Below are 27628 nucleotides of genomic sequence, written 5' to 3'. Positions count from 1 at the left end.
AGGTACACAGTGGAGGTGGGTCAGGTACACAATGGAGGTGGGTCAGATACACATAAGAGGTGGGTCAGGTAAACAGTGGAGGTGGGTCAGGTACACAGTGGAGGTGTGTCAGGTACACAGTGGAGGTGGGTCAGGTACACAGTGGAGGTGGGTCAGGTACACAATGGAGGTGGGTCAGATACACATAAGAGGTGGGTCAGGTAAACAGTGGAGGTGGGTCAGGTACACAGTGGAGGTGTGTCAGGTACACAGTGGAGGTGGGTCAGGTACACAGTGGAGGTGGGTCAGGTACACAGTGGAGGTGGGTCAGGTACACAGTGGAGGTGGGTCAGGTACACAGTGGAGGTGGGTCAGGTACACAGTGGAGGTGGGTCAGGTACACAGTGGAGGTGTGTCAGGTTTACAGTGGAGGTGGGTCAGGTACACATCAGAGGTGGGTCAGGTTCCATCTTATGCACTTTAGCTATCCAAATGTAATCTTTCTACTAATGTAAACTTTCTACTACCTCAATATCTACTCAACTTTAATCTCCTAATACACAATCTCAGCTCTACTGAGTTCTAACAACTAACTTGCCCCTACACGCTAGACTGAACAACTCTGCCATCTTTCCCGACTGCACTCTGACCAACGCCTATCGATTGGTCAGATGATCGTCACACGTGACCTATCAGTTCGTTCCGCTGCAATTCTATTGGTCCTGTTTGACCAAGGCCTAGTTGACCTACGCTGTGCTACCCTTCGCCTGTCTTTGACATGTTTTGGAATCTTGCCTAACTTCGCGTCATCACACTATAAATATTTCATAAAGTAAAATGTGTTAGGTATAATGAAAAATTATTTTGGGTAGGCTATTCAATATATATATATATATATATATATATATATATATATATATATATATATATATATATATATATATATATATATATATATATATATATATATATATATATATATATATATATTATTTATTTATTTATTTATTTATTTATTTATTTATTTATTTATTTATTTATATATATATATATATATATATATATATATATATATATATAAAATATTTTGATCCACACTTTCCTTTCTATTTTTATAAATAGTAGTAAATTATTACATTTACATTTTTCAAAAAAAATATTCTTTGTATTCTCTTTTTTTACTTTCTCGTATAGGCTACAGAGTATAGAGGAAGTATTGTAATCGTAAATAAGCGAGAATCGCACACGAATTTAGCTCAGAACTTCTGCCTACTTTTAGCAACAATGTTATTTTATTATGTTGCTTCCGTGTCATTGAGCATAATTTCTGTGAAATTAATAAAATAGCTTTGCTGACTTAATGTTTTTAACGATTTCCGACTTTACTTTAATGACCCAACTATTCATGCTAATTAATTTCTTAATTAGTCTTCCTAACATTTACCCTTTTAACGCTTGAAAATATCACAATCAAGAGCATGGCATAATTCTCCCATATAGATAAGTCTAAGATAAGGCGACGAACTGTCATAGCGCACTATTGAACGGAATCGCGCTTTTTGAAACACCATGGCACCCGAACTGTAAAAAAATGGCCGCTGCTCAGTTCGCTCCATGATTTAAATTGCTTTGAGGTAATAGAATTTGATAACACTATTTTAGAGTTCTTAAACCTAACCGTTAGAGTGATGCTAAAACGAGCCTCTTTTAACAATTACTTAAAAATTGTTTTTGATAAACAAAAAAAACATAATTTCATAATGCAAATCGAGATCTAGACTCTACATTAGAATCTAGATATCTAGATCTAGATTAGACTGTAGATTAGAATCTAGAGTCTAGATATCAAAATTAAGTAACTATTTTATATTGATTGGAAATATTTTTTCATACAGAATTTTTAAAAAACTAGTAAATGTCGATCTTCTACACAGTCAATGTGACTTGTAATCTAGAACGTTTTGAGGTCGTAACTATGAGAAGCCATCTAATGAAATCTGTGGCTGTCGTTTGCTTCTCTCTACTCATAGGTGAGTAGCACACAGTCCGCCACTCTGGGGACAGAGAAGGAGGGGGGGGGGGTCATGGAGGGAAGGTCAAGTGTCGACTTTGTGGACCTAGACAGGTTGGGGGGGGGGGGGCACAGGTTGAATTTATCCAACATTTATCTATAAATATAAAGACATGAATTTTTCAAACACCAGAGCTCATGTTTGTAACGATCAATTGTAAGTAAAAAAAATAAAGTACCTTTCCAGGCTTTGATGCGAATTTCTAAAACAAAAAAAGAACATAATTAGTTAGCCAACGTGGCTAAATTTTCCCTTAAGTCTCCATGGCGACCAACCACAGCCTGCACTAAAACTCGACAAAAATTGTTCCTAGTTTCCATTGAGACCAACCAACATACCACAACCTTAAGCCTACACTAAGATATTAATAAAATATTCCCTCGTTTCCATGGCGACCACCCAACATACGACGGCCCTTAAGTTTCCATGGCGACCAACCAACCACATCCCTCACTAAAATAGGACACAATTTAGGACACAATTTTCCCTCTCGTTTCCATGGCGACCAACCAACCAATCACAACATTTAAGTTTCCATGGCAACCAACCAGCATACCACAGCCCTCAAGTTGCCATAGCTATCAACCAACCAACCCCATGCCACAATTATACACGCCATGATTCCCCAGTGTCCACGGTGAGGGCAGTGACCACCCAACATACCACGCTAATACACGCCATGATTCCCCAGTGTCCACGGTGAGGGCAGTGACCACCCAACATACCACGCTAATACACGCCATGATTCCCCAGTGTCCACGGTGAGGGCAGTGACCACCCCCCAGCCCAGGACGACCCAGGCACCCAGCGTCGTACAGCCTCGGATCGTCAAGGAGCGGGAGAGCTTCGTGGTAAACTTCGAGCCAGAGAGCGAGGCGATCCTCTTCCCAAAGAACCACATCGTTATGCTGTACATTGCCAGGAAGGCGGCAGGCGACGCCCAGTACGTCCCCATGGCGTCACTCAGTCCCAATGGCATGGAGGAGCATCGCTTATTCCTGGTGAGATTTTCTTTCCTGGTGAGATTTTCTTTCCGAGTGAGATTTTCTTTCGTAGTGAGATTTTCTTTCCTGGTGAGATTTTCTTTCCTGGTGAGATTTTCTTTCCTGATGAGATTTTCTTTCCTGGTGAGATTTTCTTTCCTGGTGAGATTTTCTTTCCTGGTGAGATTTTCTTTCCCGGTGAGATTTTCTTTCCTGGTGAGATTTTCTTTCCTGGTGAGATTTTCTTTCCTGGTGAGATTTTTTCCTGGTAAGATTTTCTTTCCTGGTGAGATTTTCTGTCCTGGTAAGATTTTCTGTCGTGGTAAGATTTTCTTTTAGTGTGAGTTTTCCTAGTGCGATTTTCTTTCCTGGTGAGATTTCATTTTGACACCGTGAATCGGCCACTGCCATTTGACAGTCATCTGACACAGTCACCTGACACAGTCACCTGACACAGTCATTTGACAAGTGAACTCTCTTGTGACAACGCTACTTCAGCTAGAAATATCTAGAATCTTGCGCCAGTATCGTCTATCCTTATCATCCGCTAACTGACAAGTTTTAGTGTGAGAATGACATTGTCAGACATTTGGCATATATTTTGACATTGTCATTCTTCTAAACTTTATTTTATCGGCATTTTTTTAAAAATAAACTTCTTGTTTGATATATTAAGACATGTTTGTCTTTCTGAATAGTTTGAAAAAAATGGATTATAAAAACCGTTTTAATGAAGTAAATTGTGTACATGAAATAGTAACGTCATTGGCCGAATGATTGAATCGCTTCTTTTCATTACTGCTGAACATTTTGTCCAACTCAGTTTGTAATTATTATTTCCTTTCTCTTTTCAATAGCTGATTAATCTTAGTTCGTCGTCGCTGTTTATTTTTCTAGCCGCTGTTTAAACTATGCACATTGCTGTTTTAATTCTGCCGTCCTTGTTTTAATTCTGCTCCAGAGGCGTAGCGACCCTTCCCGGCGCCCGGGGACAAACTTTCAATTTAACGCCCCCATCGGGAGCAAATTTTCAATTTGCCCCTCCCCCCCTAAAACTTTCGATTTGCACCCCCCCCCCTCAAACTTTCGATTAGCAAAACCCCCCCTCCCTCAAACTGCAAAAATACAGCTAAAATGACATTTTAATTTGTTTTTACAACCCATTTTGGCGCCCCCTAAGGTCGGCGCCCGGGGACATATGTCCCCCCCTGCCCCTCCCCCATCGCTACGCCTCTGTTCTGCTCGTCCGCGTTTTAATTCTGTCCGTCGCTATTTAAATTGTGCCCATTGCTGTTTTAATTCTGCTCGACCTTATTTTAATTATGCCCGTCATTGTTTAAATTCTGCCCGTCGCTATTTAAATTGTGCCCATTGCTGTTTTCTGCTGCCCATCGATGTTTTTATTCAGCCCTTCTTGTTTTCGTTCATCCCAACAGTTTTCTGCCTGTTGCTCTTTTTATTCAGCCCGTGGCAGTTTCAGCTATTTTCCCTGTTTTAAAATTAAAATGTACTTGTTGTTTCTATCTCTGCTTGATGTCTGTCTATCGCGTCTAAAATTCTGCAAAATTATTTCAACCTCTCGAATATTTTATAGCTCTCGAAAAACGTGTTTTCTGTTGTTCAGCATACCCAGACCTCGTCTGAGTGGGCGATGCTGCCCACCTTCTACGATCGGATGGTGCTTCGCCTCGCAAAAAGACATGCCGAGGTCAAGGACTCTGGAGACTACACGTGCCACGTCATCTTCAACAAGGACGGCAAGATGCACAAGCAGGTCCAAGACAGCTGGCTCCGTGTCTTAGGTCAGCTCTCACACTTTTCCACATCCACATTCTCACAATGTCCATAATCCATATCCACATTCTCACAATGTCCATAATCCATATCCACATTCTCACAATGTCCATAATCCATATCCACATTCTCACAATGTCCATCATCCATATCCACATTCTCACAATGTCCATAATCCATATCCACATTTTCACAATGTCCATAATCCATATCCACATTCTCACAATGTCCATAATCCATATCCACATTCTCACAATGTCCATAAGTTCTAGAACTTTGTGAAACTTGTTGGTTCTAGAACTTTGTGAAACTTGTTGGTTCTAGATCTAGAGCTTTTTGAAACTTGTTGGTTCTAGAACTTGGTCTGTGAAACTTGTTGGTTCTAGAACTTTTTGGAACTTGTTGGTTCTAGAACTTGGTCTGTGAAACTTGTTGGTTCTAGAACTTTGTGAAACTTGTTGGTTCTAGAACTTTTTGAAACTTGTTGGTTCTAGAACTTGGTCTGTGAAACTTGTTGGTTCTAGAACTTGGTCTGTGAGACTTGTTGGTTCTAGAACTTGGTTTGTGAAACTTGTAGGTTCTAGAACTTGGTTTGTGAAACTTGTTGGTTCTAGAACTTGGTCTGTGAGACTTGTTGGTTCTAGAACTTTGGTCTGTGAAACTTGTTGGTTCTAGAACTTGGTCTGTGAAACTTGTTGGTTCTAGAACTTGGTCTGTGAAACTTGTTTGTTTGTTTGTTTGTTTGTTTGTTTGTTTGTTTGTTTGTTTGTTTGTTTGTTTGTTTGTTTGTTTGTTTGTTTGTTTGTTTGTTTGAACCTTTGGAATTATTGGCTTGTAGGAATGATGGGATTAGATGTAGGGGAGACAACTAGTGCCAAGTTTGCTGAGGCCATCAACAGTGCCCAGACCATTGTATGGAACGGTCCGCCAGGAGTCTTTGAGTGGGACAAGTTTGCTCATAGGACAGAAGCCGTGATGGCCGCTGTCACTAAGGTGAGATTGTGTCAGTGGTCATTTACATTGACCATTGTCGTGCCAGTGGTCATGTCATTGACCTTTGTCGTGTCAGTGGTCATGTCATTGACTATCGTAACGTTAGTGATTGTCTCCCATCAATGTTTCTCTACTCCCGGACTTTTACAAACTAAAAAAAAATCCTTTTTGTTAATGTGTTCCTTGGTCAGGCAACAAGAAAGGATGCAGTGACTATCATAGGAGGAGGTGACACTGCCACATGTGCCAAGAAGTTCAAGGCCGAGGACAAGTTGACGCATGTCAGTACAAAGGGCGGAGCCAGTCTGGAGCTGCTGGAGGGCAAGCTACTGCCTGGCATAGAGTCCCTGTCAATCAATCCAAAACTTAAGGTGTGTGGGTCAAAGGTCACACTGTCTTTAGTCAATCAACCCAAAACTTAAAGTGTGTGGGTCATAGGTCACACTGTCTTTTGTCAATCAACCCAAAACTTAAGGTGTGTGGGTCATAGGTCACACTGTCTTTAGCTTTAGCAAAACTTATGGTGTGTGGGTCGTGGGTCACATTGTCTTTAGTCAATCTACCCAAAACTTAAGGTGCGTGGGTCATAGATCACATTGTCTTTAGTCAATCTACCCAAAACTTAAGGTGCGTGGGTCATAGATCACATTGTCTTTAGTCAATCTACCCAAAAACTTAAGGTGCGTGGGTCATAGATCACATTGTCTTTAGTCAATCTACCCAAAACTTAAGGTGTGTGGGTCATAGGTCACACTGTCTTTAGTCAATCTACCCAAAACTTAAGGTGTGTGGGTCATAGGTCACACTGTCTTTAGTCAATCTACCCAAAACTTAAGGTGTGTGGGTCATAGGTCACACTGTCTTTAGTCAATCCACCCAAAACTTAAGGTGCGTGGGTCATAGATCACATTGTCTTTAGTCAATCTACCCAAAACTTAAGGTGTGTGGGTCATAGGTCACACTGTCTTTAGTCAATCTACCCAAAACTTAAGGTGTGTGGGTCATAGGTCACACTGTCTTTAGTCAATCTACCCAAAACTTAAGGTGTGTGGGTCATAGGTCACACTGTCTTTAGTCAATCTACCCAAAACTTAAGGTGCGTGGGTCATAGGTCGCACTGTCTTTAGCTTTAGTGTACACATTGCATGATAGGCTACAACTAGATAGTAGACGGTACAATGGACTTGTCTCATATGAATGTTTTCGTTTGGTGTGGTACAACCTCACTGACATAATCACTGGCTGACTTGGGCAAGCATTGGGAAATACTGCTATATTGATCACATCTGTCATAATTCTAACTTTTTAATTGCGTCCCAACACCACGCCTCACTAAACTTCAATTAACTGTTTAATGACACGATAACAAACTTTAAATGTTAACCCTTTCATGCTAGGATATCAAATTGCCGGTGTTTTATGTGTAGGTAGACCTCGAAAGATAAACTAGTGCCCCATAGATAGCCACATGACTGTGTTTTATGTGAAGGTAGACATTGAAAGATGAACTAGTGCCCCATAGATAGCCACATGACTGTGTTTTATGTGTAGGTAGACCTTGAAAGATGAACTAGTTCCCCAAAGATAGTCACATGACTATGTTTTATGTGTAGGGACACCTCGAAAGATGAACTAGTGCCCCATAGATAGCCACATGACTGTGTTTTATGTGTAGGGACACCTCGAAAGATGAACTAGTGCTCGATAGATAGCCACATCTAACTGACTGTGTTTTATGTGTAGGTAGACATTGAAAGATGAACTAGTGCCCTATAGATAGCCACATCTAACTAACTGTGTTTTATGTGTAGGTAGACATTGAAAGATGAACTAGTGCCCCATAGATAGCCACATGACTGTGTTTTATGTGTAGGGACACCTCGAAAGATGAACTAGTGCCCCATAGATAGCCACATGACTGTGTTTTATGTGTAGGGACACCTCGAAAGATGAACTAGTGCCCCATAGATAGCCACATGACTGTGTTTTATGTGTAGGGACACCTCGAAAGATGAACTAGTGCTCCATAGATAGCCACATGACTGTGTTTTATGTGTAGGTAGACCTCTAAAGATGAACTAGTGCCCCATAGATAGCCACATGACTGTGTTTTATGTGTAGGTAGACCTTGAAAGATGAACTAGTGCCCCATAGATAGCCACATGACTGTGTTTTATGTGTAGGGACACCTCGAAAGATGAACTAGTGCCCCATAGATAGCCACATGACTGTGTTTTATGTGTAGGGACACCTCGAAAGATGAACTAGTGCTCCATAGATAGCCACATGACTGTGTTTTATGTGTAGGTAGACCTTGAAAGATGAACTAGTGCCCCATAGATAGCCACATGACTGTGTTTTATGTGTAGGGACACCTCGAAAGATGAACTAGTGTCCCATAGATAGCCACATGACTGTGTTTTATGTGTAGGGACACCTCGAAAGATGAACTAGTGCTCCATAGATAGCCACATGACTGTGTTTTATGTGTAGGTAGACCTTGAAAGATGAACTAGTGCCCCATAGATAGCCACATGACTGTGTTTTATGTGTAGGGACACCTCGAAAGATGAACTAGTGCCCCATAGATAGCCACATGACTGTGTTTTATGTGTAGGGACACCTCGAAAGATGAACTAGTGCTCCATAGATAGCCACATGACTGTGTTTTATGTGTAGGTAGACCTTGAAAGATGAACTAGTGCCCCATAGATAGCCACATGACTGTGTTTTATGTGTAGGGACACCTCGAAAGATGAACTAGTGCCCCATAGATAGCCACATGACTGTGTTTTATGTGTAGGGACACCTCGAAAGATGAACTAGTGCCCCATAGATAGCCACATGACTGTGTTTTATGTGTAGGGACACCTCGAAAGATGAACTAGTGCCCCATAGATAGCCAAATGACTGTGTTTTATGTGTAGGGACACCTCGAAAGATGAACTAGTGCTCCATAGATAGCCACATGACTGTGTTTTATGTGTAGGTACACCTCGGAAGGCTCACGATTGACCAGTGTTCTCTGAACGACAAGCGCGTGCTACTCCGTGATGACCTGAACGTGCCGCTCAAAAAGGGCGTGGTCGCAGACAACAGCAAGCTACAGGCAGCCGTCCCCACGATCAGGCTCGCGCTGGAGAAGGGATCCAGATCAGTTGTGGTCATGAGGCCCGTGGCTGAGGAGCTGGAGGCCCTGCTGGGGGTGACCGTCACCTTCCTCCCCGACTGTGTGAGGCCGGATGTCGAGGCCGCCTGCGAGGTTCCCTGGCCCGGGTCTATAATGGGGAAAAATCTACGCTTCCACCCAGAGGAGGTGGGCAAAGGGAAATCCCCTGGGGGTGAGGACTTCACGCCAACCCAAAGGAGTGGTCGAGAGTTCAGGTGAGAAAATGACGTCACGAGGTTACAAACTGTCCAAGAGGCTAACAATAAATTATGTTAAAAAAGTTTAACTTTATTTTATATTGAATGCTGAGCTAAAAATTACATTGATGAATACAGGGGCGTAGCGAGGGGGGGGGGGGCGGACCGCACCGGGTGACACCATTTAGGGGGGTGACACCAAAGCAAAAAATAGCAAAATATATAGAGAGGGGGGTGCAAATCGAAAGTTTGAGGGAGGGGGTGCAAATCGAAAATTTGAAAGTTTGTCCCCGGGAAGGGTCGCTACGCCTCTGGGGGGGGTGACACCATTAAGTGCCGCATCGGGTGACACCCGACCTCGCTTCGCCACTGGATGAATATAATTTATGACAATGTTCATGTATAATGTAGGATTGATAATAAAACGGTCTGAAATACACAGATTAAATTTAGTCAGCGGGTTGCTCATGGGGCGGGAGCTGCAACCCCTGAAGCAGTCTCTGTACCAGCCAACCCGACCCCTGCTGGCTATTGTGGGCGGGGCGGGCACGGCCAACAAGATGCCTCTGATCGAGAACCTTCTGGAGAAAGTTGATGAGCTAATTATCACCGGAAGTACGTGGTGGTAACATAGCTAATTAATAAACATTTTTTTTAATGACGTTGTAAAGTTAAGAAATTATTAGATTCACAGTAAGGGATTTCAAACCCCGACTACTTTATTTATGTCATATTAAATTATTCCTTCAATTTGTTCAAGTATTTTGTATTAAATAAAAGAAAAACTTCAATAGCTATTCTTGAAAAATTACGTGAAATTAAATGTACCATGGTTTTTGAAATGTTGTATACCTGTGTACAGATATCGCCTTGACCTTCTTGAAGGATCTGTTCGGCATGGACATTGGCCTGTCCCCCTACGACCCAGAGGCCGCTAAAACTGTTAATGACGTCATTGAACAATCTAAAGAGAGTAACGTCAAGCTCCACCCACCGGTTGATTTTGTCATAGCTGACCCAATGTCAGCTGAGGCCAACACTAAAACAACAAACGTCCCCAACGGCATTCCTGGCGGTTAGTTTTTCCAACATACTTGAACCCTACTGACAGAATCAAACGAGATCAGAGCTTCTTCCAGGCATCTTTTCTAGGGGGGGGGGCGGATCCCGCGAAGAAAGTCTACAGCCCCCCCCCCAAACAAAATGAAATTTATATAGAAAATATAAACCCCGAAAAAAAGTCTAACCCCCCCCCCCCCTCCCCCCGAAAATTTCAAGTGCCCCCCCCCCCCCCGGAGAAAAAAGTCTGGATGAAACACTGGAAGAAGCTCGTAATACTGAATACCCAACACAAGTCTTCATTGGACTACACTTAGCTTACATAATCATGTCATTAAAATCATTACTATTATGATGAACTTTTTATTGATTGTTGCTTACAAATAATTGTTAACCGTATTGTGTTGCAGTATGGCTGTACGGAGTCTTTCTGATCATCTTCCGTAAAAAGAAAGCCATACAGGTGTGTGGAAAGTCTGACACATGTGTGTCTTCGAAGATGGCTGGATGTTTGGATGTGTGTCTTCGTAGATGGCTGGATGTTTGGATGTCTTCTTTGATGGCAGAGGCGTAGCGACCCTTCCCGGCGCCCGGGGACAAACTTTCAATTTTCAACCCCCCCCCCCCCCTCGAACTTTTCATTTGCACCCCCCCTTCCTCGCTAAGCCTCTGTTTGATGGCTGGATATTTTGGATGAGTTTTTTGATCGATCGATGTGTGGTTGACGAAATTAATGGACAGTTTGTTAATGGATTAGGTGAGTGAGTGAAAGGGCGGGAGGCTGGCTGGTGACTAATGTTTAACATTTTCATCACAGATGCTCGTTATGCTGCACGGTATCACTTCAAAATCAGCGGCTCAAAATATATCTGAGAACAATCCATGCGAGACCACAATGGGCACGTTATCTGATGTTTACAAACAAATTTTACGAGTGCAAGAAAAAATTTTTCAAGAATTAAGAAATGAAAAACAACAAGCAGTTGCAAAATGCGAGGCTGAGGTAAAAGAGCTCCGAAATGACTTAAGTATGGCCCGGAGAGAAAACAGCCTAGAAGACACAATCAAGATTAGTTATGCAACACTACATAATTGCATTTGCGCAATAGTGATTTTCGTAGTGTTGAGTAAGTTTATTTTAAAATTGAAACTTTTTTTTAAAAACTAAACTTTTTTTTAAAAAAAAAACGAACTGAAGTAGAGCTCACCTGTATTTATGACCTCAGCATATGAAGAGATGGGAGTCCTCTTTACCCCTCGTGATTAACTGGGCAGATGAAGTAGAGTTCATATGTATCTTGACCACGGCATATGAAGGGCCGTTGTTATCAGCAATTAGCTCAGCCGCTTTAACTTTCCTTAACGTGAATTAATACTCTCCCTAGCCCGAGTTAAATATCTATTATAACTGGGTAGACTCGTGGACGTTCTACTGACTTGAGCCCGGATTTGAACTCGAGACTTGCTACCGTTATGTTAAGCCGTCACTCAAAAATGAGAGAAAGTAAGAGAAAGAGAGAGAGAAAGAGACAGAGAGAGAAAGAGACAGAGAGAGAGAGAGAGAGAGAGAAAAGGGGGAGAGAGAAGTTCGCTCAAGATTTTTATATAAAAAGATAATTTTTTGTCAAACTTTTTGTTTTACAGCCACTGGTCTTCTAATATATCTGGGAGGTAGAGCTGCTGTGGCTGAGATGGGGATTGGCTACTTGAAGACCAGGAACAATGTATTACAACGCGAAAACGAGTATTTCAGAACAGAGTTTCTTCGCCCTCCAGAAAATTTCAAGTGCCCCCCTGGAGAAAAAGGTCTGGAAGAAACACTGTTTCAGAAATCTTCTCAACTTACCACAAACTGGTATTAATTAACTATCAAATCACATAAACATTTGAGTACATTTCATGTAATAAAAAGGCTGGTGAAGAAAAACTAATTTGATTTACTGGACAATTTATTTAAAATAAAGTAAAAAATCTTGAATTCAGTTTACATTTTCTCAGACATTGAGGCTTGTTTTTATTAAAACCACTTCAAACATCAGACACATTGTTAGGTAGATTGTAGAGTAAATGAACTCGTAATGCCAGTGACAGTATTGAACATGATTACCACTGCCTTGTAATTTGTTGCCAATACTAAATAAAAATATTCTCCCTGATTTAAATTTGTTTTTGAGTAAAGTATTTACCACTTTTTAAAATTTATTGGTGTCTTTGTTTAACAAAGTAATGAAGGTCGTAAAAGATAAAACAATTAGTTTGACATTATCAGTCCCTTTTTTTCTTTCGTACCCAAGACAAACGGGGAAGATGAAGTAGAGTTCATCTGTTTCACTTACGTCGGGATACTGTTGTCATCACTATGCTCAGCGACATTCAACTCTAAATAAGAAAAGGTTTTATTAGTTTGTTCTTCTACTTGAAAAATATGGATAGTTATCATTAGCCTATGAATTTGTTTACTTTTATTTGATGTCACTAATTGCCAGTTCCATTAATGATTGATTAATGTTAAATAGTCTTTTCAGAACACATCGACAATTATTTCTAGAGGGTGGGGGTGACACCATGAGTTAAACTTTGCCCCCGATATTTGTTTTCTCCTGCTGTTTATGGGGCCGATTAAATGTTTAACAACCTTCAATATGGTACGGTAGCATTAGAAAAAGTTATTTTGGATAGCGTCAGAGGCGTATCTATGGGGGGCAGGGGGGTACATATGTCCACGGGCGCCGACCTAAGGGGGCGCCAAAATGGGTTGTAAAAACAAATTAAAATGTCTTTTAAGCTGCATTTTTGCATAATAAATAGTTTGAGGGGGTGGGGGTTGTAAATCCAAAGTTTGAGGGGGGGGAGGTGCAAATTGAAAATTTGCTCCCGAGGGGAGCGCCAAATTGAAAGTTTGTCCCCGGGCGCCGGGAAGGGTCGCTACGCCTCTGGATAGCGTTTCCTACATTACAGACAACTAATGTGTCTAGATTTTAATGCATAGTAAATGTTAATTAATTATTTTAAAATCCTATTTACAGTTAGTCCTAAGTTTTAGTTGAACCATACGAGCATTAACAAAGTTAGCATTTGTCATATTCTTGGTTTCGTTCCCTGTCGCAAAAATGTCACAATTTTTAATTGAAATCTTAAACGCTTTAAAATATTAAAGCATTTTTAATTAGCTAACAAGTTGATTATTAATGACATTGCTTTAATGTAAACGGCATGATGTAATTTAAATTTATTTACAGATTATAATAGAGGTTACATGTAGTAGGCATATAGTAAGACAAGCAAAAAAACTATTTCAAAATCGTATTCAGTTTAATGACATAGCAAGCATTATAATAAAATATTATATTTGACATATTTTTAATAAATATTCAGAAAATCATTAGGCTATAAAATAACCCACTGCAAAGCTATGTGTTTACATCTTTGAGCAGACGTGTTGTTGCTGCTAGCCATCATCAGGCAGCTGATCCTAACATAACGACACCACATGTTTGAGAGCCCTAAATAGCTCGCACATAAAGCTACCCATATAGTCTTATAGACGTTATAGTGTTTCTTACAACATAAGGAACTATATTTTACACACACACATGATTAGGCTATGACTTTTAATAATCAATTGAAATGATTTACAATTTTAAAAGTAACGCTGGAACATACGTTGGAGAGGGGAGAGGGGCTCTTGAGACTAACGGTAGTGAGGGGCACTGAAAAATGAAAGATAAAGGGGTTAGGACCAACAATGGTAAAAGTATTTACTGTGTATATTTTGTCTTCCACAAGGACGACAGTAGACGTGCTCCGGGAGGTTTGAAATGTTATGTATACATATAACTAACCATTCACCAAGTTATGGTTTGTTTTTTCACTGACGATGGCGTTGTTACTGTAGCGTGTTTAAAATGTCATGTCTACATAATATAACTAACAATTCACCATGGTATGATGTGTGTTTATGTAAACTGACTATGGTGATGTTACGTGATGTAGCGTGTTTAAAATATAATGTCTACATTCACCAAGTTATGTTTTGTGTTTCTACAAACTGACAATGGCGATGTTGCTTTAGCATGTTTAAAATATAATGTCTACATTCACCAAGTTATGATGTGTGTTTCTACAAACTGACAAGGGTGATGTTGCTGTAGCATGTTTAAAATATAATGTCTACATTCACCAAGTTATGATGTGTGTTTCTACAAACTGACAAGGGTGATGTTGCTGTAGCATGTTTAAAATATAATGTCTACATTCACCAAGTTATGATGTGTGTTTCTACAAACTGACAAGGGTGATGTTGCTGTAGCATGTTTAAAATATAATGTCTACATTCACCAAGTTATGATGTGTGTTTCTACAAACTGACAAGGGTGATGTTGCTGTAGCATGTTTAAAATATAATGTCTACATTCACCAAGTTATGATGTGTATTAGTTGCTGTATGACCTTAGGTTGGCGTCTTTCACCAAGTTATGATATGTGTTTCTACAAACTGACGATGGTAATGTTGCTGTAGGGCGTGAGGTTGGCGTCTTCTACTGGTGAGAACAACTTAAAGTAAAGATCCTCATCAGTACACATGTCCACCACCACACAAGCTGTAGCTCTAGTGTAGCCGATGTTTATCCCAATGCGTGACCGACACTGTTTCGCAACAAACACATCCATCCTAATCGGTTTATTTTCGCTTTCATGTAGATCCACACAGACCAGGTATAGCCCATCATGTGGTGATACAAATTTGCCTGTTGTTTGATCAAAGTTTCGACCGTTGGATTCCCTTACGTAACGGAATGTGGAACAGATGGATCCGTCATTGAATGGCGTCGTGACGTCAAGTTCCATGTAACAGACGTACCTCCTGTGTAGACAAGTCTCTGTTCAGTAGAGAGTATCTTATTAGTTTAATTAAAATTTGTAATTAATAATTGAATTAAATACTTGATACTACCGTATAACGATTTAATACAAGTCAATGTACATATATATATATATATATATATATATATATATATATATATATATATATATATATATATATATATATATATATATATATATATATATATATATATATATATATATATATATATATATATATATATATATATATATATATATATATATATATATATATATATATATATATATATATATATATATATATATATATATATATATATATATATATACATGACGGCGTGGTTGAATGGTATAGCATACGACAGCTAACCCATAAGTCGTGAGTTCGGACCCGTGGTAAAGTTTGTATATATCACGATCACAATGATACGTAACGTTTACCAAGGTACGTCATGCTTAAACGGTACCTTTAATGTAATTAATATAAACACGATTCATTTTTCTTTGTTCAAGTTACGTCGATTATTTTAGTTGAGACAACCCACATTTTTAGTGCTCCTAGATTTTCAAATCCTGCACTGGGCGTGTACTTGACCCTCGGCTTCACGAGTTCAGATGATGTGACGTCACTTATAACATCAGATCTTAGCTGCAACCACCTATCATGCCATCAGCCCCCCCCCTCCCCCCACATAATTTTCCTAATTGGTATGGTAGAACAGCATGTACAGAACCACCACCACCCCACACACACCTCCACCACCACCGCCCTTTCACCATAATTTACCCAAGTGGTATGGTTAAAACAGCTAGTACAACACTATCCCCCCCCCCCCCCCCCACATCACCACCAGATATTTGGATGGTTTATTCTAATGTTAAATTGTAATAGTTTAAGCAACCTTGATTTGAAAACAGTCCGTCAGTGAAAACTTAAATAAAACATAGAATAGTCTACCTACTTCGTATCTTTTAAGGAGTATAAATAAAAACTTACCCATTGTATTCACCTTATTCGACAATTTCCAAACGACGTTATCTATAGTTTCAAACTAAAATAAATAAAATAAAATAATAATTAATGTATAGAAACACTAAATGCGGATAATAGCAATGATCTACATGTCAACATCAAATGTCAACCTGGTTAAATTCTCTTTCAAATAATATAGAGTGGACTAATCCCTTTGTATTTGTTTATGTAGAAAGACAACTTTGTTTCACTTGAACAAAATATAAAACGTTTTGTTTTTATTATTATCTCCCCTAATATTTCTATCTGAAATGGGGATTACATGTTTTTACCGAGCATTATAGTTTTATATATAGCTTTGTAACCTATAAAATGTTTTAGCTAAAATTATTGTAAAATGATTAATGTTGCGTAACTCTTGATCTTTTTAGAATAAATGGATTAATTTTGTATACCCCCTTATCTGATTGAATAAATGGATTAATTTTGTATACACTTGATTTTTATATTAAATGGATGAATGTTGTGTACCTGTTGTTTCTACTTTGTCTTCCTCTTTTAGACTGGTGTCACAATAGGTATTTTAATAAATGTTTTAGCATTATGCAAAGACGTGCTTTAATAGACTGGAAATCAATAGTTGCAACAAGAAAATATAACTTATCAATTACCTTTAAAAATAAATCTTCAATTTTTTTACTTGTAATGGACGTATTTTTCTTAGCCTCCTCGTGTAAATTAGAGATCCAATCATAATGATTTTTTATTTCTTGCTTTAAGCTGCTAGTTTTATCGCTGTGAACTTGCATCTCTTTACTGATACTGTGGCAGATGATTTCAATTTCTTCAATATCTAGACACAGTTCATCTAATGGCTTGTTTGAATTACTTTCTTTCAAACTTTCAATTTGTGTGTTCAGCTCATCTGCATTGTTATCTTGTTCTTTAACAAAGTTGTCTCTCCATTGTTTTAGTTCCTGTAAGCTATCTTCAGTCTTTTGTTTTGTGCTTTCTAGGGCCATCTCCAAACGTTTCAATCTAGTTTCTACATAGAATACAAACATAATGTTGAAAACGAATTTTTTAAAAAAAACTATTCGGCTCATAATATCATTGTAACTTTTAAACTATTAGATTTATTTATATTTGAATAAAATTTTTTTTTAAAAAGCTATAAATTAGTAAAGCAAGATAGTTATATTTTATGTAAGGACAATTTTTGCGTTTTACTTATATTTCAGTGTTATTTATATTATCTGTTTTAAAATCATTTCACACCTGTGGAGATATCCGTAGAACCATGTAGGCCTACACCTGACGGTGGTTTTTCCACTGATGTTGTTGAATGATTATCTGGGTACAAGGTCAAGGTTGACTGGTCTATAATTAGAACATGCTATTACAACTAATTTAAAATCTTATTTAATAATAGCTACAATCACATTGTTTTTTCTCAAATTAATACCAAAAATTGTTAACTTTAATATTTAAAATTTAGGCTTGTATATTATAATATATTAACATTGCAATAGGTTGTTCAATAGTTTATAAAATAAATGTGTAGCCCAAATGTTTTCTACGTGATATTTTTAATACATTACATACATATTAAAATTTTAAACATTAATTTTTCTAGTTTTCAACCTTCTTTTATCGATAGCGCTCTATATAATCCAAAAAAATTGTTTTCAAATTACCATAAGTGATCTCCAAATGCTCTAAAAGGAGAGTATTCGCCGCAGTTACCATAGCAACCACATCTTTAAATGTCATATCAGTTTCAGAGGTTGCATCCATCCATTGCATTGTTTTGGTTTCAACCTGTAGTGTTTGTAGTTTTAAAATAAACATTAGTTACTTACATTTCTTATTAATCTGTAGTGTTTGTGGCTTTAAAATATACATTAGTTACTTACATTTTATTTTAACATGAATTGTTAGTGGTTTATAGATATACATTAGTAACTGAAATTTCTATTTAACCTGTAGTGTTAGTGGTTTCAAAATATACATCAGCAAAAATCCATTACCTACATACCGTTACAAATGTAGCGTCAAGGGAAACAACTAGCCCTGTTTATGTTCTACCACTAACGAGCTAAATATGACGTATTGTATGTGTGGCTAGATCAGTTTGGTAATGTTTACGGTACAAAAATATGGCGAGGTGCTTAGTCTTTACAGAAACGTCTAGAAAACTTTTAAAAACGTTCCAAAAATTAATCGTACCTGTTGGACAAATTCAGTAATACTATTCCGTAGCTGAGAATGTATGTTCTCTAACTGTTCCAACAATGTCTTTAAATGGCTGTTTCTCTGATTGCTCTTAGACATCTGGAAGAATTTTCTCAGACTTAAAGGACTTGATGATACAAATTGATGACACATTATAGATATCACACAAGCAATACAATGGTTTACAACTTAAAATATAATAGTATTTTATGTCTATATATTCAGCCAGAATAGATCATTACTTTCTTATTTATCTTCTGAATATAAGTTTAACACTGTATTTTATAGTTTACTACTAATAAGATACAGCTTAATGTTTTCATACTTTTTTTTTACAAAGAAGGACGGCGTAATTAATGATATAGATTCTAGATCACCAACAATGATTTTCTAGAAATCAGTTTACTCACTCTAGTCTGAGATATGCCCTTGAGTTAACTCAGCTATAAATTGTTCCTTACTCGAGCAAAGCAATCAGGACGAGTAGTACGTGTATGAAATAACACCCTTTAATTCTACCCCAGATTTAGAGATTAATACAGCACCTACTCTAATCACCAAAATTTTCTACAAGCTCCAATTATAATTTTTTAAAAATTTTCTTAGACTACTTCTCTTTTAAGCCTATTTATACATTTTTTAAATTTGTGAATTGCTGAAAAGCGGAAGAAAAACAAACACTTTCGCCGTCTCGATGGGACGAGGCAATTTTTAGACAGTTGTGTTACTCATAAAGGGGCTACCCCAAATTGCTTTAAAAAAAACTATTTCATCACTGTTCGATTACACATCTGTAAAGACGGATGTTATGACCGTATATTTTGTTCCTACAACATCCCGTATTAAAGACGGGTGTTATGGCCGTCTATTTTGTTTCAACATCATCCCGTATTAAAGACGGCTGTTATGGCCGTCTATTTTGTTCCTACATCATCACGTATTAGGATGGGTGTTATGGTATTAGAAAGGAAATCCACTTGTCAAAAACAAGAATCAATATTTAACCATTGTCTTTATTTACCCCTGAAACCTTGCAGATACATATGTTCAACCATCTATGACATTGGCTTTAACCTTGTCCATGTCGTGACGCATGTTTATTATTTTAATATTTTGGTAGACCATTGGGAAATCCTGTAAATCTACATGCTATTTTAAATATAAAAAGAAGTTAAAGAAGTTACAGTTTACAGGTTTTTTCCTAGGGGTAAAAAATCCCTAAATTAACAAACAATGTTTGGAAAACATCTTTTTGTGCCAAATTTAACAGAAATGACGTAGTGTAACAAGTGGATAGACAGCTATTTATGATGACTAATTCAAATATCGCTGCTCTTCATTTAATTGTGTTTACGTCGGTGAAATATTTTAGAAGATTTTTAAGTAACAGGGTAATTAGAAATCCGCTTTCATGTTTTCGAAATAATTTAATTGACTTCATCCTATCAAAATTACAAAAGTCAAGTAAGTTTTAGTTCAACTTGACTCATGTAAAACACTTGCCAATAGAACGTCCTTGTTTTTCACATTCATTCAGGCTGTACTGATAGTTTTGTTTTTAACGTTAATGGTTTCCAAACAATTCTCTTGGTTTCTGACTTTTGAACCAATTGAACTTCGAATATCTGTTTGAAAAACGATTAAATAACAATATTGAATTTACAATGTAAATGAGATTCTCAAAAAAAAAGGAATTAAACAATAATTTCACGCTAGATAATGTAAATTATATGAAATCGTAATACAATAAATGAGAGAGCATGACTTAACAAGGTCTCCTATTTAAAGAAATGTTTACGTGACAACTCTTCAAAAACCTAACAAACTACAGTAATATACAAAGAACAAGAAAATAATTAGCAAACATATGATATAACAAACAAGGATTTTAAGTTCAATTTGTAAATTTAAAATGACCATATTTTTAAATAGCCAGCCTAGCCTAGCCTAGCCTAGCCTAGCCTAGCCTAGCCTAGCCTAGCCTAAACCCTAGCCTAGCCTAGCCTAGCCTAGCCTAGCCTAGCCTAGCCTAGCTTAGCCTAGCTTAGCTTAGCTTAGCTTAGCTTAGCTTAGCTTAGCTTAGCTTAGCTTAGCTTAGCTTAGCTTAGCTTAGCCTAGCTTAGCCTAGCCTAGCCTAGCCTAGCCTTGCGTAGTCGAGTAGTTGAAATGGGCGAAATTAAGCAGGTGATGAGTGTATATTTCACAAGAGTTAAATAATCGTGAAGTTGTTGGCATTGAATTGATTGTGTAGGGTGGATGATGATGTTTTGAGTAGTTAAGTTTCAGAGATTTCAAGTAGTCGAATTGATTTCATGGTATTGTGACGAAACCTCTCATCTAAGGTTTCTCCTAGGTGGATGACGTCAAGCTGAAAAAAAAAGAAAATTAGCCAGCAAATACAAGTACTCGGTGGCTCATCACATGTACCTTGTGAACAATTTCACGTGTTTTATAATATAGGAAACACTGTATATTCAGATGGTCTTGTTGACTTACACTGGATGTTGCTATTTTTTAAAATATAGCATGGTTTTTAATAAGCAAAACGAAAATAGTATGTCTCCTGCTGTATTATTGTATGTGTTTAAATTTGTAAACACCAGTTGATCGATCACTCACATACACACGGACCACCCCCCCCCCCCAACCATATACACAAATGTCTATATGAATGAAGATATAAATACCTATATCCTTTTCAACAGTGACCCGTGTAAGTCATACTTACGGTGACTCGTCAAAAGAGCGCACGACAAAAGAGCGCCGACATAAGAGAGCTGACAAAAGAGCGCCGACATAAGAGCGCAGCCAATTAAAAAACACATGTTGTACGCCAACGAGTATGACATGGTTAACACTTGTTTTAATTAAACAATCGGCGGTACGACAAAACGACGTGTTTATTTCTATGTTATGTTTAATATGTTATGAATGAAGTTTGAAAATATTTCTAACCCAAGTAACATGGAGAAGATCGAATAACAGAAAGGGAAGGTTATTATATTGGTCGAAGGCTAATTAAAACAAGTGTTAACCATGTCATATTCGTTTAGGGCACCAGATGTTGGTTGGTACCCGTCATTGTCTCGCTACACGCCCTGGAGGTTAAGCTAGTTAAAGTCAACGTACTAAGTGGGGATTAAAATTAAAAAACAGCACAAACCATTTTGAAATGGGGTTTTCCCATTGTGCTTTGTACAATAATCCAGAAACAGATACACATGTTTAAAATAAATACGTACAGACCAACAAAAAAACCCTTTAACTTAATGTTTTAATTTATTTAAGTTCACTGATCAAGTATGTATCTTGTTGATTTTGTTGTCATCGTTTTCTGAGTGATGTTCTGCGCTGATTAGGTTAGACTAAGTTAACATTTCAATTATCTACTTTTAATCAAATAATTGTGTCCCTAAATTCAATTTTAAAACATTGGAAATGTTGCTCTATTATAATGAAAATCTGAATTAAAATTTAAAGTGTTCTATTTGCTTGTTATGTTTCTCACTGGTGAGAATATTAATGCGATCAGTTTTTTTTTATCTCCTATACATATTATATTAGCCTAAGCTATCCAGATGGAAAAGTAAAACACTTTTTATAAAGTCCTACGAGCAACTTTACATGAAAGAAAATAAACCTGTTAAAGACATACACATCATGTAGCTGCCCTGTTAAATATCTATTAGTTAAAGGTGGGGTAATTAAGTAATTTTTGTTTTCCGTGTGCGAACAACAAATTGAAAATGAAACAACTCGGTAACATTCAAATATCGGAAATTCCCGATTATCATTCTTAGAAGCTCGCCCTTCAATGAACCTAGATCTGGTGTTGTTCAGCAAGATAAGGTTAGTTAAACAATTACAATGTTGTTAAAATGCATTAGTAAAAACGATATTAGTGACACAATATATAGATCTAATGCTTATATTATAGTTCAGTGTTAGAATCATTATTTTCAATAAATAACAACCAGAGCTTCTGAAAGTAAGCATTCTGTTAGATTGACCTGCTGCAACGTTACTACACTATTATTTATTTTAATATGTACACACATATCAGTAATATGAGTAATATGAGTACCGAAACGATAGGTGACGTAGCCAGAAGAACCAGGAATGTGTTCTCCCCATGGATCTTACAATATCAGATAGGTGATGGAAAAACAGATTCAAGACTTAACTAAAAATACAACAAATCATTTCATGGCGTCCTAAAATGATTTATTGAAACATTTCTCATTCATCTATTATGTTCTCATTCTATCTCATTGTTATAATAACTATGTAATACTAGTTCGTCATTCCAAATTTTTAATGCTGTGTTACTACTATGTCTTTACCACTTGCTTTTTTAAAAATAAAATTTGTATTATGTTTATAAAAAAATAAAAATATCAATGTGAAAAAAGTTTTCGGTTACTATTGTTGTTCCCGTTCTCTCCGACCTAAAAGAAATTGTTTCATATTACATCGTATACATGTATACATTTAGTTTAATATGAACAATGTTAATATATCGAGTTTTGATTTTTCTACATTTAAAAAAAAATAAATGGTTTATAAAGAAAATTGCGAAATGACGTCTTATTTCAAACGCTGGGTGACGTCATTTAAGTAGTGGGGTTTGACTTGTTCTAACTATGTGTGAAAAAGTGAAGGGTAAATATCGTTTAAAGAGTTGTAAAGTCATTTAATGACTCTGTACTTAAACACTCAAGCTATGTGCATTACAAAACGTCTTATTTTTTTTTTAAGCCTGGGCGCTCAGTTATGGAAAATATATTCCCTTTCTTAAGGAATTCATTGATAGGTGTACGTACTACAATACAATGTACGACATAATTATGCTCATTTTTTTTCATTATTAAAAGCACAGGCTTTTATTTTTAGTCATACAATCATACAAGATTAAACCAATGTAACATTATTTTTCTTTTTATTGAAATTTTTTTTCATTTGTAATTTTTTTGGTGATGTGTGTATATTTCAATATCTTTTCTTTTCCTTTAAAAAATTATTTTTTTTACGTCAGATTTAGTATCAACAGTAAATACAATGGCAAGTTCAAGTGAAAAAAAAAGAGTTCAGTTCATTCAACAGCGACTAGAAACTCTACTCGCAGAAAAGACAGCTCTCTGTGAAAAAATAGACCAACACGTTAAAATGGTAATGCTAACATACATTTGTATAACACTATTTTAGTCGCTGTACATTGTTCGAGGTATTAATTTACTATTTTACTATTTTCGTTTATTTTTAATCTCTCGTTTTACTAAATTATATGATTTAGGTGGAAGAACGAACTATGATGTGGATGAAGAACCCTGGCTCATCTCTTGAGAGCTACATGAATATCTCTAGTCTACTGGAGATAGCTGTCGATTCGCTTTTGCAGAAATCGGACTGTTTTTCTGGTGATTTATTGAAATAATTGTGCACGCTTTTCACTAATTCTCAGTTTCAATGTATTACACCAGTCGTTTTAGATTCGAATGAAACATAAATTATAGTAGCGTCATCCAATCTACAATGTAGGGCATCACTCATTAAATAGGATGTAGGCGCCATACTGCTCCTATAGTCTCTTGGTCATTCTCTTGTTAATTTGTAGACAACGGCATAAACGAATACAAGATCAGAAAAAAAGAATTATAATTGTCTCAAGTAAATTCGGGCATGTTGTAGCTGTAGAACACTTGCTTCTAAACCTAAATCTGTACATTTGTTACAGGGCTGTAGGTCTTACCCTGACTATAAGATGCTATAGGGAGAAAATTAAAAATTTTTTAGAACCAAATACATCAGATTGGCTAGCTACATAGGATCATAAATAGTTTGTTTTCGTTTTATCCCATCTACTGTATTAGGAGCTGATTATCATCGTCGTATATCATAATTTTCAATGGGTCTTTATTTAATTCTGAAGCAATACCTTATGAACATAAGAGCAATAAATGACTTACAATACATTTAAATATATATATATATATATATATATATATATATATATATATATATATATATATATATATATATATATATATATATATATATATATAAAGAGAGAGAGAGAGAGAAAGAGAGATAATACCTCAGCTATATTTTATGTTTAAAAACAGACAAAGATGTTGTGCTACTTGCAGCTCAATTTAATGCAAGCGTCAAAACAAAAGGATCTGGTATATTGTGTTTTTTTATTTTTTTTTATTTTAGGAACAATTTACTATTTGTTAGAAAAAGCTAAAAGTTTTGAAATTATGCCCTCTATTACTCTTGAAATAGATTTTTTTTTCATTATCTAACCGATTGTCTTGTTTGAGTTATTTATTTCTTATCAGATAAAGCAGGAACAAGTATTATAAATCGTCTTGAACAATTGGAAGCAAATATGTTAGTTCATCAAGACACAAAACAAACGATCCAAGACCCCAAGAGAAAGATGACTTCTAGTACAGATGAGGCTCATACGATCCCACTAAGACTTCAGGAGGAAATGAAAAAAGTGTCCAATGAACAAAATCTAAAGATTGAAAAACTTACTAAACAACTGCAGGAACAAAGCCAGTCAATAAAAGCGATGGATAATGAAATCAAATGTTTAAAAGAAAGAGAATACAACTTAAACAAAACAGTTGAAAAGTTGTCACAAGATGTTCAAGAATGTAAAACCAACTCAGACAAAATAAACAAAGAGATGCAAGTTCAGACAGATAAGACTGTGCGTATTATAGAAGAGATAAAAAAACATTCTGGTTTGATTTTTGCATTTCAGCGAGATGGGAATAAGCTAGCGGTGCATACTGAAAGTCAATTTCAGAAATTGCTTTTTAAGGCAAGTTAATGCTTTAAAGCATTATGACAATAAATATATGGGAAAGACGTGTTTATTTTTTTTAAATATAACACATTAAATAAATTATTTTAAAATGTCTGATAATTAAAACATCATGTATTACATTTTAGTATGGCGTTGCGTGTCAACTTTTTCAACGAAGGTTGTATCACATCGACAAATTGACTCAAATGTTCAATCAGAACATGGCAAGAAGTAAAAAAACGGTAACTGTTTCTTTTTTTTATACTACGCATAAACATAATAAAAAATAGAATATTTATTTAAAAAAAATAGCTTTCCTTTTGCTTGTGAGTGGGTTTACAGTAGATGTTTTTTTTTAATATTACATATTTATGTTTTGGCTGGCGATTCCTAAAAACACAAATAAGTAAGATTATTTTGTATTGATTTTAGGATGCAGCTAGACCTGTAATGACTCCGGGCACTCGTAAAAGTGGTAAGTTCATTTTTTCCCCGCAGTGAATATCTTGCGTGGATTACAACTTTGGTTTGCTTCTTCCAACACCTGGATAAAGTAATAAATGTTTGTGATAATGCACTAAAAAGGAGAAAATAAATGTCTTTTTAAAAATATTTTATAGTATACTACTATTTGAATAACTATAAAGCAAAGCGTGATTCGCTGAATTATCTATTGTATACCTTAACTTATATTAAAGAAGAGACCCATCATCTGCAATGCATTATACTTCATAATACACAGCTATGTATATTACATATTGTGATATAACAGTTTTGCGTTCTAAGTACATTGATTTTGAATTGTGTTAAACTTTTAGCCACGTGGTGTTCTTAAATTAAAGAAAATGTTAAAATGTGACATACAACTGACGATTAGAGGCGATTAATGACGCAGCAACAATATACTGCGGCGGTAGCTATGAACAAACACATCCTACTAAAAACTAATCTCCTCGTTAAGTTAAATTTTGTTTAATAGCAATATGAAGTTTATACTTTGACTAAAACAATGCTTTTATACTATTTTATAAAATGGGTGACAATTTATAAGGCTATTGCTATTTACAAGGGTTAAGCTAAAAAAGGTGAGTAAAAGGCAGATTGTTTAAATAGTTTGAATGTTTATGTTGTTATATATCTTTAAAGAAAATTTTTAAACAATTAACCTTGCTGTAAGGAAGTAAGTAAAACGGAATATCTTTGAATAACTCGCATCGTTTTTTTTTTCAAACAGCAATGCCGCAAACCCAGAATACTCTTTTGGGTTGTATTGCTTCACTTGGATACAGAACGAAATACAGCAACATCATATCTTTCACACAAGTAGAATGTAACGTAGGAAACCACTTCAACCCCAGCAGTGGGGTTTTTAAGGTCCCTTCTGATGGCACCTATACGGTGGTTATAGCAATCAGACAAAATATGAATTCGATTGTGAAGGTTGAAGTGAAACGAACACTTGCGACTATTATGCAGCAGGAAGTCGGGCAAGTTTATACAACTCATAAAGGTGCGGAAGCTTCTAACACGTTTGTAGTTTGCATGTATAAAGGAGATACTTTGTGGGCGGTGACCGACTCTTTTGAATGTGAATGTACATATTTTTCTTGTTTACGTCAATAAAACAAATATGCTAATTCCTTTCATTGCTCTGGGGTACATAAGCCGCTTTTTGTCTTGATGAGCTTGGAGACGCGCAGCATTGGATCACTTGATTTTAACTTCCTTTCATCAATTTGTCGTTTGTTGAAGTAATGTTTTGAATATCCCCCGTGAAATTAGCCCGTTAATTTCACGCATGGGTTTTAATTCTGAAGCTTGCTTAGCTCAATTGTGAGAGAACTCTAAGCACACCATTTCGCTTTGTGTATTGAGTGGTGTCTACTTGCACGCATATGTATGGTGTCAACAATTCAAACTTTCGGTTAAGACAGAGCTAATGAGCCTAATGCTGGAGTGCTGTATGAATGACGATGTTACTTTTCAACGCAATGGTAACTGCTGCACTCCGTTATAAACTGTGTCACTTCTTTTGGTTTCAAATATTTTTGTTAATGTCCTCCTCAAGCAATGTGAGTTTGCTTGAGTTTCACGAAATTAGCATACAATGTATAACGTTTATTAAAAGCGTGTACCTATAACACTGTTTTATCATAACATTTCCTAAATGTATTATATTTCGAAGAATTCATTTATTGTCATGTAAATTCATTTACTTGTAGTTCCAACTGTGTCGCCTTTCATGTAAGGTTGTTATTATTCTTATTTATGCAAATATATTTACAATTCAGTGGCTAATTTATAATTAAAAATACCCTATTCACTTAGTATAAATTTGTTTTATATCATTACGTTTAGATATTTTAAAAGTAACATTTTACAATCAATAATTATTTTTAAAGCATTGTTGTGTATATGTATGTTTACAATTGCCTATAAATATATAATGGCATGATGCAACCATAGATAAGAGTTCCTAATCTTATGA

General features: G+C 36.4%; 4 protein-coding genes across 4 annotated transcripts; 3 read left to right on the top strand and 1 right to left on the bottom strand.

Moving 5' to 3' along the window:
* The first annotated feature begins 1552 nt into the window (after positions 1-1552).
* Positions 1553-12393, top strand: LOC131946087 (uncharacterized). Its single transcript, XM_059306728.1, has 12 exons — positions 1553-1613; positions 1875-2009; positions 2805-3052; positions 4659-4836; positions 5667-5821; positions 6013-6192; positions 8811-9205; positions 9630-9802; positions 10050-10262; positions 10657-10709; positions 11064-11373; positions 11891-12393. Exons 2-12 carry the CDS (start codon positions 1895-1897, stop codon positions 12106-12108), a joined length of 2238 nt encoding a protein of 745 aa, XP_059162711.1. The 5' UTR covers positions 1553-1613; positions 1875-1894; the 3' UTR covers positions 12109-12393.
* A 2341-nt stretch (positions 12394-14734) lies between these two features.
* Positions 14735-17121, bottom strand: LOC131946053 (uncharacterized). Its single transcript, XM_059306687.1, has 3 exons — positions 16757-17121; positions 16110-16164; positions 14735-15126 (listed from the first exon to the last, which is right to left on the bottom strand). Exons 1-3 carry the CDS (start codon positions 17105-17107, stop codon positions 14735-14737), a joined length of 798 nt encoding a protein of 265 aa, XP_059162670.1. The 5' UTR covers positions 17108-17121.
* Positions 17122-23359: 6238 nt separating this feature from the next.
* On the top strand, positions 23360-25164 carry LOC131946086 (uncharacterized). Its single transcript, XM_059306727.1, has 4 exons — positions 23360-23489; positions 23614-23737; positions 24443-24502; positions 24662-25164. Exons 1-4 carry the CDS (start codon positions 23379-23381, stop codon positions 25162-25164), a joined length of 798 nt encoding a protein of 265 aa, XP_059162710.1. The 5' UTR covers positions 23360-23378.
* Positions 25165-25261: 97 nt separating this feature from the next.
* Positions 25262-27380, top strand: LOC131946044 (uncharacterized). Its single transcript, XM_059306678.1, has 3 exons — positions 25262-25382; positions 25573-25615; positions 26375-27380. The coding sequence occupies exons 1-3, from the start codon at positions 25347-25349 to the stop codon at positions 26761-26763; spliced, it is 468 nt and encodes a 155-aa protein (XP_059162661.1). The 5' UTR covers positions 25262-25346; the 3' UTR covers positions 26764-27380.
* The last annotated feature ends 248 nt before the right edge of the window (positions 27381-27628 follow it).

This window comes from Physella acuta, unplaced genomic scaffold, assembly GCF_028476545.2.
Source record: "Physella acuta isolate Inbredline_101_S28 unplaced genomic scaffold, ASM2847654v3 ptg000544l, whole genome shotgun sequence".
NCBI lineage: Eukaryota > Metazoa > Mollusca > Gastropoda > Physidae > Physella > Physella acuta.
This window is presented reverse-complemented; position numbering and strand designations above follow the sequence as displayed.